Here is a 14901-nt window from a genome sequence, read left to right as displayed (position 1 = left end):
CCATCACCATTTCCCCTCCTATCAGTGATTCTCTGTGGAGTGAGAATTCATATGTTTGTTTATGTGTGCAGTGCCAGTAAAACAGGAATGTGCAAAACTACATATTTTCAAAACGGACAAGCCAGTCAGTTGAATGACTAGTTCAATAGTTAGTCTAAATGAAGCCGTGCATAATTAGGTTGGTTAAGAGTTCATGAGAACCTGATCTGACTGTCAGATAGAAAGTGCCCTTGTGTTTAAAAAAAAAAAAAAAAAAAAATTTTTTTAAAATGGAACTGTTAATTTTCATTGAACCATGCTGCTGGATGAACACACTAAGACTACCTTTCAGTAGTCAGTCTAATTCATCCACTTTTACGGACTGCTTTTTTTTTTTTTACCGCAGTTACGGACTGTTTACCACTGTAGTTTGTGTTGATCAAAATACCTACCCTCATTTAATGTCAAAACAACGCCTTAGTGAAAGATGTTCTGTACTATCAGATAAACAAAAAGAGCAAGGCACTTTGAGTAAATATCAAGTGAATGTTTAATCATTGGCAGAAAACTTTTTCTATCGTGAAGTTACCTATGTAAATTTTGGCATTTTGGACTAGAAACCACTCTGACGTCCTTCTGCTCTGAAATGTAAATAATTGTTTGAATAGCACCATGCCTGACTATTTATACACTGCAAAACTGCTTCACTAGGTAGCATTACAATATATTGTGAATGTATGACAACAATATTATGAAAATGTGTTGTTCGTTGTTTTCATATTGACTTGAAGAGACATTCTAACCATTTTTCTCTCTTCAATTTCTCTCTCAGCTCCAGGAAACGGTGAAAAGGAAATTGGACAGTGCCCGGTCTCCTTTAAATGGTGACCAAAATGGCCTCAGTGATAATAGTTATTCTCCCACTGCAAAGAGTCTCCGTAAGGAAGGATGCACTGGAATGGACTCTCTTGGTAGCCTCCCACCCATTTCCCCACTTCATCCAATTGACATCAAACCCACCTTGCCCTCGGGCAACAACTGTGCCTCCTCAAATAACGGAACCGGCAACGGCAATGCTGGTACAAACCATATTACTGGACGGCCTGAGGATTTAGGCAAAAATGGTGGAATGCCTGATATTAAACTAAACGGTTCATTGGAGCTGGAAGATGGCTTTAGCCTGCTAAAGGACATGAAACAAGAGCCTTTGGATGATGGCGGTGGAATTGAGTCCTCGGAAACTTCACTTTCAAATCAGAACAAGCTATTCTCTGACATCAATTTGAATGACCAGGAATGGCAGGAACTGATTGATGAGTTGGCCAACACGGTGCCTGAGGACGACATGCATGACCTCTTCAATGAGGACTTCGAGGATAAAAAAGAAGTGAGTGACTTCACACGGGCCACAACAGAACAAACGCAGCTTGCACAAGACCCAGCACCTAACTCTGTAGCTACGGCACCCAACAGTACACCGCAAAGTGGACAGATGCCCATGGGGTCACCTCAGGTGCGACCATCTTCCTCTGGTCCTCCGTTTGCAACTGCTGCCAATGGGACACCACCCCAGCAACCCTTGCAGCAGTCACCAGCAGTTGGAATGCCATCAGGATCGCCTGCTAACTGCGTGGCACGTTCTCCACAAACTCCCACCCAAGCGCAGACCCAGGCCTCAAGGCCCGGAAATGGATTTATGATGAATGCAGGTCCTGGTGTTGGCCCCATGGCATCAACTCCAGTAACAGGAGGTGGTCCTGGATCAGGGGGAACAGGTGGAGGTGTACCTGTCCCGCCCAATTCTGAACTTTCACCGGCCGAGCAGCTGAAGCAAATGGCTGCCCAGCAGCAGCAACGTGCCAAACTTGTCCAACAAAAACACCAACAGCAGTCCCAGGCAGCAAACTGGTCACCTGCAGGAGCACCAACAAGCCCATACAGTGGACCCTTTAATCCAGACAAACCAAATAGCCCCATGATGTATACACAGGCTTTCAATGCTGGCAACACAATGGGGCCAAAAGCACCAAGCATGAACAACTACCTCCCACAGAACCACATGAACATGCTCAACCAGCAACAGCAGCAGCAGCAGCAACCTAATAACTTGGCTGCCCAAAACAACCTCAATAAGCAGCTCTCTTATAGTAACACCAAGCCGTTGACTCATTTCAGTGGAGTAGACCACATGAGTCAGCGGATGACGCCGCCCATGGCCAATCAAGCCAAAAACCCGATGATGCCCTACATGCAGGGCACCGGGGGTGGGCCACCACAAGCTCCAGGTCCAATGCCCAACCAGTCAGCCCATTTAAGTGAAGAACAGAAGAGGATGATGATGATAAAGCAAAAAGCGCTGAGTCAAGGCATGTCATATGGCTCTATGCAGCAGCATGTACAGGTAAGTTCCTTGATTTTTATTCATGCGATGTTATGGAGAGAAAAATATCAATATTTGAATGGAATATTTCATGCACCAGGGCAGCAGTTGTAAATTGGATGTGTATTAGCTAATCTTTGGGATTTTTGTGGTCGGATGGTTATTGTTACATTTGAGCTGTCGGCTTTAGAATTATGTTAGCAATTCTTGGTATACTGTATCTTTGTTAGTCTGTGCTTTGGACAGACACATTTTGACATTTTGTTGTTGACACTTGCCAACTTTATCTTAAATTTGTCATAATCTGATTTGGTAGGTTTGTTGATGAGAAGCCAGGGAGTGTATGTAAGTGACAACTTTCTTAAAGCTTTAGCCATTTCCAAAAAAAAGATTGGTTAGATAGATAGATATAGATCAAGCCTTCCACTTTGCCTAAACGTTTTTAATTTATTTTTACACAAAAAGTCCATTGGTCTCTTCACAGTCCGTTCATTGACTGTCAGGTGCATATAGCACACCAGTCTTAATGCACTATTTATTTATTTTTTGTGTGTTTTCTCTATATAGCTAGTGATTCATGAAGACTGCTGGACCATTATTATTATAATTTTTTTAATTGTTCTATTGTGTAATCTACTTCAGATAAACCTGCTTCAAATTGCATCAAAATATCAGACCTCTGATTGGTTTCTTTAACATGTCAGTTACATGGCTCTTTTTGTGGATGTTAAAATATGCTACATTTGTTGAAATTTTAGACAAACGTCTGACTATGCAAAACTAAAAGCTAACTCTTAATCATTCAGATAATGCTTCCGCATCAGGCAGTTTGCCTAGAGACACGCTAAGAGTCGAACCGATAAGTCCTTACCCATTACTCTGGATTTTATATCTGTGTTGTGCAGTGGGACAGTAATGGTTCCTGTTGCCCTGAGCAACAGCTAGCTCTTGGAATAGGAAATCGACACTCTGTAATATATTTATGCCTATGCGCCAACCTCCGATGTCCCCGTGGCCACCAGAATCCCTTTCCCTCATCCTTTCCTTGAAATAAAGAGCAAATGGCGAAACATTAAAAGAAGAGAGAAGCTCTTATTTCAGTCTCAGGAATTGATAGGATTTTGAAATTACTCATTACAGGTCACTTAAATGTCACTGCCAGTCGCTCATTGGTTGTAACAACTGGCCTTCAGTCCACAGCTAATGGGAAGTGTGAAATTTGTTACTATCTGTTGCATGATTATCTAAAACAATTCCTTAGTTAGACTAAGGTTTACATGGAAAAAGTCACCCATGAGTGCTAAAATACTTTTGTAATTTGAGGGGTGGTGGTCTTAGTTACTGAAGAGGTCTCGAGTCTGCTAGCTTCTGAACTGTAAATTATTCTCATTAATGGTGATATCCTCAGCCCCTCCCAAGCTCCCTCTCTCTCCTCCTTTCGTTTGATCCATCTGTTCATTGGGTCCTCTAGCTCTTGCTCTGAGATTAGATATTCCTCCACCCCTTTTCCTCTGTTTTTTTTTTCTTTTCCTGCATCTCCCGTGTCCCCCCTCCCTTCACTATTTCCCTCGTTCTCTCTCCTCAGAAGCAATAAAGGGGTAGATTTATGATGGCTGGTTCTTTTTCAGCCTGAGGAAAATGCAGCAGAAGAGCGAAACAAGGTAGAGAGAAAGAGAGAGAATGAGAGAAAAAGCAGAATTAAGGTAGATCATAAGTAAAAGATGGTATGAATTATGGAAAAGGTGTAAAATAAATCAGAAACTAAATGGGAGAAAGGTACTATGAAAGAGAATAGAGTGTGAAAAAGGGAAATGTGTACTCTTTTCTAATTTCCCTCCTTCTAAATACACTATTGATGTTTTTTCCCTCAGTTTAATTGGTATAGTATCAAATGGTATGCTTACTATATGAACGTCTGCACAAAAATTCTGCTTTCATTGCTTTGAATATAGTAGATATAATCCTGATAAACATTTGCTAATTCTTCACATCATGTTTTCTCAGCCACCTAAGACCTGCCAAACTGGTGTCTTCATTGCTAATGCTAATTTTTGTTTTGCCTGAGGTCTGCATATCAGAATTACTTCTTTGCTTCCTTTTAGCGCAGCATCATCTCCGGTTCTTGTATAGTTATTACTGGTAAATCTCGTTACACACCAATTAGAACAATAATCGACCTGCAGTGAAGTGGCTTGCAAAATATTTAAGATTTGTGTTAGCAAACCAAAAGATGCTAACTTAGCTCAGGCACTAAATTCAGACAATTCGCATGCAATGCTTATCATTATATCATAATGTCATTTTTGTCCTTAGAGATTATGTGAAGTGTTACCTGTGTGCAGATTTCTGCTTTAGAAAATCAATAACAAATTCCACCACATGCGTTTTGTAAATTAGTTGCTCCATTGCATGAATTGAAACCAATAGGTGGCTTTTGGCTTCACACAAAAGGTGTGGGTCTATAACTCTGAGAACAAATACAAAATCAGCTATTTTAAATAAAGGTTTAAAAAATGTGTTCAGTCATTTCAAAATGTCACTCAGATTTGTTGCTGAAAATATTATATTTAATAATTGTAATACAACAAAAACTGAAGGGTTTTATTCCACTAATATTCTCAGACTTTTTAATTACACCGTGTTTGATTTACAGAAATGAATAGAAAACAGGGAGAATGTTATGGTTTCATAATATTGTCAAATTATGGGGTTCTTGCTTTCAGAACTTCACTATAACTGTTGTTTGGGTACTCTGTGTGTGCACCCACTCTCATTTGGAGTTGAGGAATGGAGTGTAAACAGCATTGGATGCTTTTGGTGGACACTCTTGGAATGGGGGTGGAATTGCAATAAGGAATATTTATGGTTTCTTATGAAGGTTAAGACATTCAGTAAAAAGCTTTCTCTCAATGGCTTCCTTGAACACACATTCATAGAGTTCAGAACCTAGTTGTTTGGTTGTCTGTTTATTCATTTATTTTTTCATACACAGGTGGCTAAATGGACGCGTTTGCAAAATCGTATTAATGTGCGATTATGAAACTTTAGCTCAAAATCTTTTTAGTCAGGCTTTGATTGTCACTCCATGCTATTTTGCATATCGCTGTGACGGGTGTAATTTATTTGTGGATGATCAAAAGGAAAGAAGGGGAAACTATTTGGTGGGCTTTGTTTGTTTGTGTGTGTGTGTGTGTGTGTGCATTATGGCTAATGTCAATGTAAAGCTTGTGTGTGAACAAATAGATGCTTAGCTTTTATTTGAACAGTAGGGTTGCCTAATGTTCAATCAGCAACCCTAGCCTGTTTTATATATTTACAAAGAAACTATGAATGATACTTAGCAGAGCTTAACTTGCTACATTGGATAGTTGCTAGATTTTTGCTTACAAGGTGGTTTCCAGGGCATTACTAAGCAATTTATGTGGTGTTCTGAGAAGTTTTTTCAAAAAGCACATTGCTAGCGTGTTGTGGGAGATTGCTCAGGCTTTGTTTGGTGGTTGTTAGGAGTGGTTACCAGGGTGTTATTATGAGAATTCCAAGTCTTCTGTTTAGTTTTTAGCACATTTCTTGGGTGGTTTACTAAAGCCCTATTCGGACATTAACTGTTTCTCAAGGGAACATAAGTGATTTTCACCATTTACAGGTATAGTTTGTGATTTTAATGCCATCTGAATCCAGGATGTCAGTGTTTTTCTCTCACCACCCCCATAAAAATCCCCGGCCTAATTAACTACTGTCTTTTTGACAAACACAATGGTTGTGTGGTAAATTAATTGCTGTCCAAATCTCGATTCAAAATTCAGTGTTTAAGACCCTTTTTGAGCACTGCCGAACACCTCAAAGTAACATACTTCGGTGTAATTTGCATTTATTTCTGAAATGCTGGAAAGTATTTTTAAAGAACAAAACTTCATTAACAGTGCTTCATAAATGCTCCACCACAGCGACTGGAAGCAGAAAGAGAAGAAAAGCACATAAACATTCGAAATGGGTCTTCTTCATGGCAGCAGCAGGTATGCAATACAATTTAAAAATTTGTATTTCAAACAGATATATATCGTGTTTAATTATAATTAACTATTTAAATTATAATTAACTATTTTTAAACAGGAAAGACACGGGCTGTGGTTGAATATAATTAAACACAATATATATCTGGTTGGAATACACATTTTAAAATTGTAAATAAACAAATCAAAATAAATTATCAGATAATAAATATGATTACAAATTATAAAATATGCTTGGAATAATAAGAATACATTTACACAAGTTATTTTAAATACATTTTACCCAATGATAAGAAAACATTTGTAATTAAAATTCGTAGGATCACAGAACTTGCTTCTCCACTGTAGATTGCCATCTGAATCCATTAGTTTTATCACAGATATGATATGTAAATTTATTTTTAAATATGTTCATATGAGAAACAATTACTGTCCGAATTGTGCTTAAGGTGTTCTGAGTGGTTTTAGCATGTTGCTAGGTGGTTGGGTGTTGTATGTAGCTGCTGGGGAGTTGCAATGTTGATTCTAAAGGTGGCATCACATATATCATTTTTCGCAGAATTTTCTTGGATGAAATCCATTAATTGGGTAAAAATGTGAAGGCGAATGATTTCCAAACACAGATTTTAGAACAGGTTAAACTTAGAAATTTAGTTAAACTACATTATTGACTTTTTTTGTCTGTGAAATGTTGTTGATGGTACAGCTACTTAAGGTGTTTTAAGTGGTTTAACACATTGTGAGGGCTAGGTGGTTGCTGAATGTTTGCTTACTAAGTGGTTGCTAGCAAAGCTATGTATATGTAGATGCCACATTCAACTGTTCCTGACATGTCCAAGCCTCTACCATCTTGGAAAGGTCACAGTGTTGTCACTCACAGTAAAAAGTTAATGAGTTTTCCAAGATGCCACAACAGTTCAGTACATCTTATTTTAAAAATCGCCAAGATGTAGACATAGGGTGCATCTCAGATAGCTCCCTTGTTCAGTAGTAGTCAAGGCACTGATCAGGGAATGGACCATTTTAAGGGCTGTCTCAATCAATAAATCCACATGAGACCATTTGATAAATATGATGGCACACAATTGAAGATTTTAAAAGACAAAACATTTTTTTTGTATGCAGGTGCTGATCATATAATTAGAGTATCATCAAAAAGTGGATTGATTTCACTAATTCCATTCAAAAAGTGAAACTTGTATGTAATATTCATTCATTACACACACACTGATATATTTAAAATGTTTATTTCTTTACATTTTGATGATTATAACTGCCAACTAAGGAAAATCCCAAATTCACTATCTCAGAAAATTGGAATATTGTGAAAAGGTTCAAGACTCCTGACTTAACAGTTGTCCAAAAGAAGACCACTGACACCTTGCACAAGGAGGCCAAGACACAAAAGGTCATTGCAAAAGAGGCTGGCCGTTCACAGAACTCTGTGTCCAAGCACATTAATAGAGAGGCGAAGGGAAGGAAAAGATGTGATAGAAAAAAAAAGTGTACAAGCATAGGGATAACCACACCCTGGAGTGGATTGTGAAACAAAACCTATTTTAAAATGTGGGGGAGATTCACAAAGAGTGGACTGCAGCTGGAGTCAGTGTGTAGTGGTCAAGAACCACTACGCACAGATGTATGCAAGACATGGATTTCAGCTGTCGCATTCCTTATGTCAAGCCACTCTTGAACAACATACAGCGTCAGAAGTCAAAAAGGACTGGACTGCTGCTGAGTGGTGCTGAAAGTTATGTTCTCTGATTAAAGTAAATTTTACATTTCCTTTGGATATCAAGGTCCCAGAGTCAGGAGGAAGAGAGGAGAGGCACACAGTCCACGTTTCTTGAGGTCCAGGGTAAAGTTTCCACAGTCAGTGATAGTTTGGGGTGCCACGTCATCTGCTGGTGTTGGTCCACTGTGTTTTCTGAGGTCCAAGGTCAACGCAGCCGTATACCAGGAAGTTTTAGAGCACTTCATGCTTCCTGCTGCTGACCAACTTTATGGAGATGCAGATTTCATTTTCCAACAGGACTTGGCACCTGTACACAGTGCCAAAGCTACCAGTACCTGGTTTAAGGGCGATGGTATCCCTGTTCTTAATTGGCCAGCAAATTCGCTTGACCTTAACCCCATAAAAAATATATGGAGTATTGTGAAGAGGAAGATGTGATATGCCAGACCCAAGAATGCAGAAGAGCTGAAGGCCACTATCAGAGCGACCTGGGCTCTCATAACACCTGAGCAGTGCAACAGACTGATCGACTCCATGCCACGCCGCGTTGCTGCAGTAATTCAGTCAAAAGGAGCCCCAACTAAGTATTGAGTGCTGTACATGCTCATACTTTTCATTTTCATACTTTTCAGTTGGCGAAGATTTCAAAAAATCTTTTCTTTGTATTGGTCTTAAGTAATATTCACATTTTCTGAGATACTGAATTTGGGATTTTCCTTAGTTGTCAGTTATAATGATCAAAATTAAAATAAATATACATGAAATATATCAGTCTGTGTGTAATGAATGAATATAATATACAAGTTTCACTTTTTGATGATATTCTAATTATATGACCAGCACCTGTATTTCAACATACTGGTAATGAACACATCTAATTAACATTTATAATTAATATGCAGCTGAAATGTTATAAGAGCATGTGACAGAATAATGTCTTCAAAGAGAAAAAAAATTTATCAAAATGAAATTGGTCCTGCTTTTTGCCTAATAATTCCAGTGATGACCTTCTACAATGTCGTTCATTGATGTTGTATGTAGTCATGTCACTGGAATTAGAGCGATCACTGTACCAACCTACAGTGAGCCAAGGAACCTAGTGATGCCCCAAATCGTGTACACGATCTACTGATTCACGAGCTCGGGAGCTGATTGAGATGCTCCCATAGTGTAAATGTGTTGGCTTGTGTTTTATATGTATAAACAGGTTTTTAAAATATGGGAACTATGGTTTTACGCAAAAGAAATGGTAAAATGCTAAAGAAGTGACTTTCAGAGCAGCTCTAGAGATCATGTTCATGTACTGCAGTATGTGCCATATCTCATTTTGATTTAAGTTTACTGACCTACTTTTGATGTATCCTTCCAAAATGTGCCAAATTCTGTGACATTCCGCATTATACAATGAATTCCATGTTTATGACTGGATTCTGCAATTCTGTCCATGTTTTCCACATTGCAGATGTATCATATGGCCCTATAAGTGGTTGTTAGGGCTTTGCTGGGTGTTTGCTATCAAGTTATGGATGGTTGCCAGGGTGTGTCAGGTGTTCTAGTTGGTTTTGTAGGTGGTTGCTAAATGTTTACATACTATTTGGTTGCTGGAGTGTTGCTAGGGCATTACAGTGCAGTTTTTAAAATGTTTTTAGCGCATTGATAAAGTCTTTGATTGCTTACAGTAGGGCTTAGCTAAATGTTGGTGTGTGTAGTTGCTCTGTGTGTATGTTTGCATACTAGGTGCTTGCTGGGTGGTTGTCGGGGTGTTACTATGCAATTTATAAGGTGTTTTAAATGTTGTTAGTGCATCTTCTGAGGTGTTGTAGGTGATTGCTAAGGCTTTGGAGGTGGTTACTCAGACAAGCCTGTGCCTAAATAGTCCTGAGGTAAAGCTTAGTTTTTTTTTTTTTTTTTTGCTTTTTTGTTTATCACTCCAATCCAAATTGATACGTCTGAACACTTTGAACATAATAGCATTCCTCTCCTCAGGTAACATCACCTATTCAAGGTATCATTTAGGTTTGTAGCACAAGCAGGTAGAACGAATTACATGCCTTCAAATCCTGAAGCCTAGGTATGGGCAACTGCAGTGTTTGCCTAAGCAAGACACGTTTTGGTTCTTTTTTCCACATTGACAAAGAAAGACAGTGTTATGACATCTCTATCTTATCTGCAGAGTTAAAAGTTCATTCATATGACTAGCATGTGCTGACACATGCACCTGGAGTTCTGTCTATATTACGGACATCTTTCATGTGCCACGGAAGCGCAGAGTCTTGTGGAATGAATCTCAAACATCGTTTGTGGAGAGATTCAGAGATTTCGAGAAATTCATAATTCAGAGAAATCATAAAAAGACCACCCTACCGCTCTTGTCCTCTCCCCTTCCCCCACATCTCTTTATTCACAGGAAGGAGAGGTATTGCTTTCCTTCAAACCCCCTCCTCATCAGACACTCTCTCTCTCACACACACACACACTCACACATGCGCATGCACACTTTAGGGATTGAGCCGAGCCGCTCTCAGATCCTGCAGGAGTGAGGACGGGAGGAAAGAGCGGTGGGGGCTGAAGCGCACCGCACTCGTTGTATCCTTGACAACACAGACACCAGACAAAACCACCACCGACCGTCGCTGTGCCACCTAAACAAAGGCATTTGTGTGCACTTGTGTGTGTCAACAAGGAAAGAGGGCAGATACAGCGATGGAGGGTTGTTTTAGCAACTAGTTGTATAAAGAGTTTGTAAACACACACACAATTCCCAGTTGTGGCAATATTTTCTCCACTTGATGTCCCATAATGATGTATGTTTATCTATTGGGTATTCACAGGGGGGCTCTAGTCAACATCTCTGCACTGAACTATATTGACACAGCCATGAGTGAGCTACAGAAAGTGTGTCCGTATAGATACTATAGCGGCTGTCTTTGGGTTAAAGCTTATGGCTGAGTACAATAAACCAAGTCTGACTAATGCTGAAGTTGGCTGAGTAAGGTTAAGAGATACTGTACACAAGTTGATGCTAACCTTGTGCTCCTGTTACACATTTATTGATGGTGCTAATTGACCTAATTCAGAATGGCTTGTGTGGCACATGTACAGCTTTTTTTATTGGATATATATTTATATTCACACAGAACAAAAAGATACAGTGTGTTTTTGTAATAATAGATAACACGTTACTTGAAAGATTACATTGACACCAAATATTAGTCAAGGATTGTGTCCTGATGGACCATCCAGCCACTATAGTTGAGTGAGGTAATGAGAATCATCCGATTTTTATGTTATTTTAATTCTATATATAATTATTATTATTATTTTTTATTATTTGTTTTTTGTTTGGATGTTTTTAGTAGTACACTATTTTATATTTTACATTTAAAGTTTATTATATATTTTTTTCTTTGTGTATTTATTTATAATTTTGACTTTTTAGTGGAATGTTTTTATTTTTATAATTTATGTATATTTTAAGTTTGTTTATTTAGAGTTTGGATCTTTTTAGTGGAATATTTCTTTGTTTTGTTTTTGTATTTTATACATTTTACGTTTCTTTATTTATTGGCTCTTTTTGGTGCTGTCATAGTACTCACACAATATTCACAATATTCATTTGCATCTTTAAATTAATCCCCTTTAAACCATCATCACTAAAGCCATACATGCATACAGACATTGCTGGATGCTGATTTGAAGCCCCATCCACATTCAGATCAAATTTAAGTAAAAATAAAAAGTAAAATATGGCATCTGGACGCCTTGTCGTAAAGCGGTATCAAGCGATATGATTCCCACTGCAACTACGGTGCCAGAAGTGACCAGTACACCATAAGTGCTGCAGTGCATATGCGGAAGAATCTGACTAAAACCTCCAAGAAATGAGTTCATTGTCAACATGCACATGAATTTTGTGTTGAAACAAGCCCCAGTAATTGTTTTCTGAGATTCACTCACATCGCCTGCTGTGAGTGTGTCTTGAGCTGCAGGTACGTGCTTGTTATATTGCACTGCAATACCTGTGTGCACTGACTGTTGTGTGTGTGTGTGTGTGTGTGAGAGAGAGAGAGAGCGCTGCCACTGCTGCACTTTTCTCTTTGTCCGCGCGCTAACACTGACAGATGGAGAGACCACATGGATCATGGCAGAGGAGAGGGAGGGAGGAGATAGAGAGCAGAGGAGATGGAAAGAGGATGGTGGTGGGGGTTCGTGCACAGGCCAGGAGGAGGTGTGTGTGTGTGTGTGTGTGTGTGTGTGTTCGCTGGGGCATATGGTGCCCAGGAAAAAAGCAGCCTGCAGTGGGTGTCTGCCTGCCCGCGTGTATTAGCGTTTGATTTTCCAAAGCCTGCTTAGATGCGGCTTCCCCATATATGTAAGCTTGTGTTTGAGTGTTGTCACTATCAGAACGCAGGCTATAAAACAGTCTGGATATTTATAAGATTCACGTTCGTGTGAGCGTGTGCTTGGATGACAGATCTCTGTTTAGTATGCAGGGACCAGGATGCTTTTGCTGCCAGTGTGCTATGAAGCCAACACTGGCCTGTAGCACAGAATAAGAATTATGCCTCTCTCTCTCTCTTCCTCTTCCCCCTCCTCTCACTTCCTCCAGTGAGGATACCTCACCAATAAGAGAGAGAGAAACTTCGGCCGTCTCAGCCACTGTGTTGCCATAGATACCATGGCTCATAGCGCTTTACTTCCGAAATCAATGGCAGACTCGAGATGGGAAAGGTGGGAGTTGTGTGTGTGCGGAGCTTGCACATGTGTGTGTATGGAAATGTATGACACCTGTCAACATGCGAGGATTTTTATTTAGTCTTTAGTGTGTTTACTGCTGCCCTCGAAACATGTAGACGCTCTCTATGGCTTGATGGCAATATTTTGGCTCTGTTATGATTCCATCTCTGTATTGATAACAAGTCAATAACCTTGAAAACAACAGGCGGTAGTTGTTTGTCATGTAGCTTGAATAATTACTATACCAGTAATTGAAATAAACATAAAATTGTTGTGTACAGATGAGGCAGGCAGATAAAACCTATCTTTAAATCAAGCAGGGTCATGGATTTTATTACTCTTGTATGAAAGTACATGAACAATTATGGTACGTGAAATACAGTTGTCTCAGCATGTTCTTAAACACTTACACACGTGTTTGTTCTTTAAAGTTCTGAAGTGCTAAAATATTTTTGATGACGTGTTTTCAAACTGGAATTTAACATTGCTCTAATTCACTCAACAAAAAATCAAGTAGGATTTTTTTGGGTTATTGCAGAAAATAAGCTCTGTGCCTAATGAACGTTTATGACACTTAAGCTCAGGACACACCAAGCCGATGGTCAGCTGTTTTAATGCTAATCTAGACTGTTCTAATGTTACGTGCTCTTACCCAAGTATTCCAATATGTCAATATTTTCATAACAACATAAGCTAACTTTTGGTTTCTCCTTTTGAATGATGAATATTTACTATTGATAGCTGCAGATATAGACAGTTAATTCCTCGCATGCAGACAAAGAACGCACATTTGCTTTTGGCTATAGTCTGTGCGGTGTAGGGATGCATGATCAATCGCATGCGGTTTGTCATGCGTGTCTCACCAGTAAAGCTGGTTTTGTGATTAGTAGCAAATCTCCATGAGCTGCTTTCAGATGGAGCAGCACTTACTACACAGAGCAGTAGTTCACTGACAAGTGATTACTTGCAGATAAATTGTATTCGGTTATGAACGCGACATTGCGTAGCTTGTCAGCGAGCTATGGCTCTGTGTAGTTAATGCGGGGGGTAAATTAACTGTGTAGCCCTAGTGTGATGTGTTCAAGCACAGCTTTTTGTCCGTCTGCTTTTATCACCACAAGCTCTTTAGTCGACTTGGTGTATCCCAGCCTTTACAAGTTTTGTTCAACAAGTTAATCTTGCTAAATGAACACAACATTTTTAAAATTGAAAATAAAAAGTTTAAGTTGAGTGACTTCAACAACAAATTCACTAAGTTTCTGACAAACTCTTTGGATCTATATTTAATAATTGGAAAGTTTTAGTTAGACTAGTTTGAAAAACCGCAAATATTTGTACACAAGGCTGTAAAAGCGTGAACTAGTTGTACGAGTTTACCTGTTTACCTTCATCTTTCAACAATAGTCAGAGATATTTTGACCTTTGACGACCTCAAGAGTATTATTACTGTTTTTATTATCCGACTAGTATTATTATCGAATTAATGTAAGGGCTTATTAGTTCCATCATGTTTCTTTGTACACATTTTTAAAGTGTTGCACATTATAACCAATCACACACAAAACTTCTGATCTTATGAATGCAATGGCACGTGGGTTCGCTGACTGAATTCTGGTCTGACAAACTACATAGTGCAGATGTACGTGCAATGTAATTATAAGAGATTCATTCATCATACAGTGTATCATAAAGTGCATAAACGCGCGCTACACTGAAGTTAGTGAGTTACTTTGATAATGTAAATATTCTTTGTTCATTTTCTGTAGCTGCTGCTTACTGCGGAAACGTAGCCTAAGCATTTGAAACTTAGTGTTTGTATGAAATTTTTATCATGTAAAATACAAATTTAGTTGTATTAAAATATTTTAGAACATGCGTATGCTACTTGGCTAAAAAGATATAGCCTAATATGTAATTAATAGGTTACACTAACATTAGACTGCTTTTAACCCTAGAGTTTGTTCACGCTCACAAATAATTAAATAAATTAGCATGATATTATTGTGTATCGACGATCTCACAGGCTAACGTTAGGACAATATGAATATGGAGCATATCGG

At 38.8% G+C, this 14901-nt stretch overlaps 1 protein-coding gene across 1 annotated transcript in view; it reads left to right on the top strand.

Annotated features, from left to right (window-relative positions):
* Positions 1 to 14901, top strand: part of LOC127948678 (mastermind-like protein 3) — a 106588-nt gene that overhangs the window by 56358 nt on the left and 35329 nt on the right. The window contains exon 2 of the mRNA XM_052545304.1: positions 812 to 2380. Within this exon, the coding sequence (XP_052401264.1) occupies positions 812 to 2380 (1569 nt within the window). The remainder of the gene's footprint in view (positions 1 to 811; positions 2381 to 14901) is intronic.

Source organism: Carassius gibelio, chromosome B1 (genome assembly GCF_023724105.1).
Source record: "Carassius gibelio isolate Cgi1373 ecotype wild population from Czech Republic chromosome B1, carGib1.2-hapl.c, whole genome shotgun sequence".
In the NCBI taxonomy this organism is placed as follows: domain Eukaryota; kingdom Metazoa; phylum Chordata; class Actinopteri; order Cypriniformes; family Cyprinidae; genus Carassius; species Carassius gibelio.
Note: the sequence above shows the minus strand (reverse complement) of the source record. Positions and strands in the feature narration are given on the sequence as shown.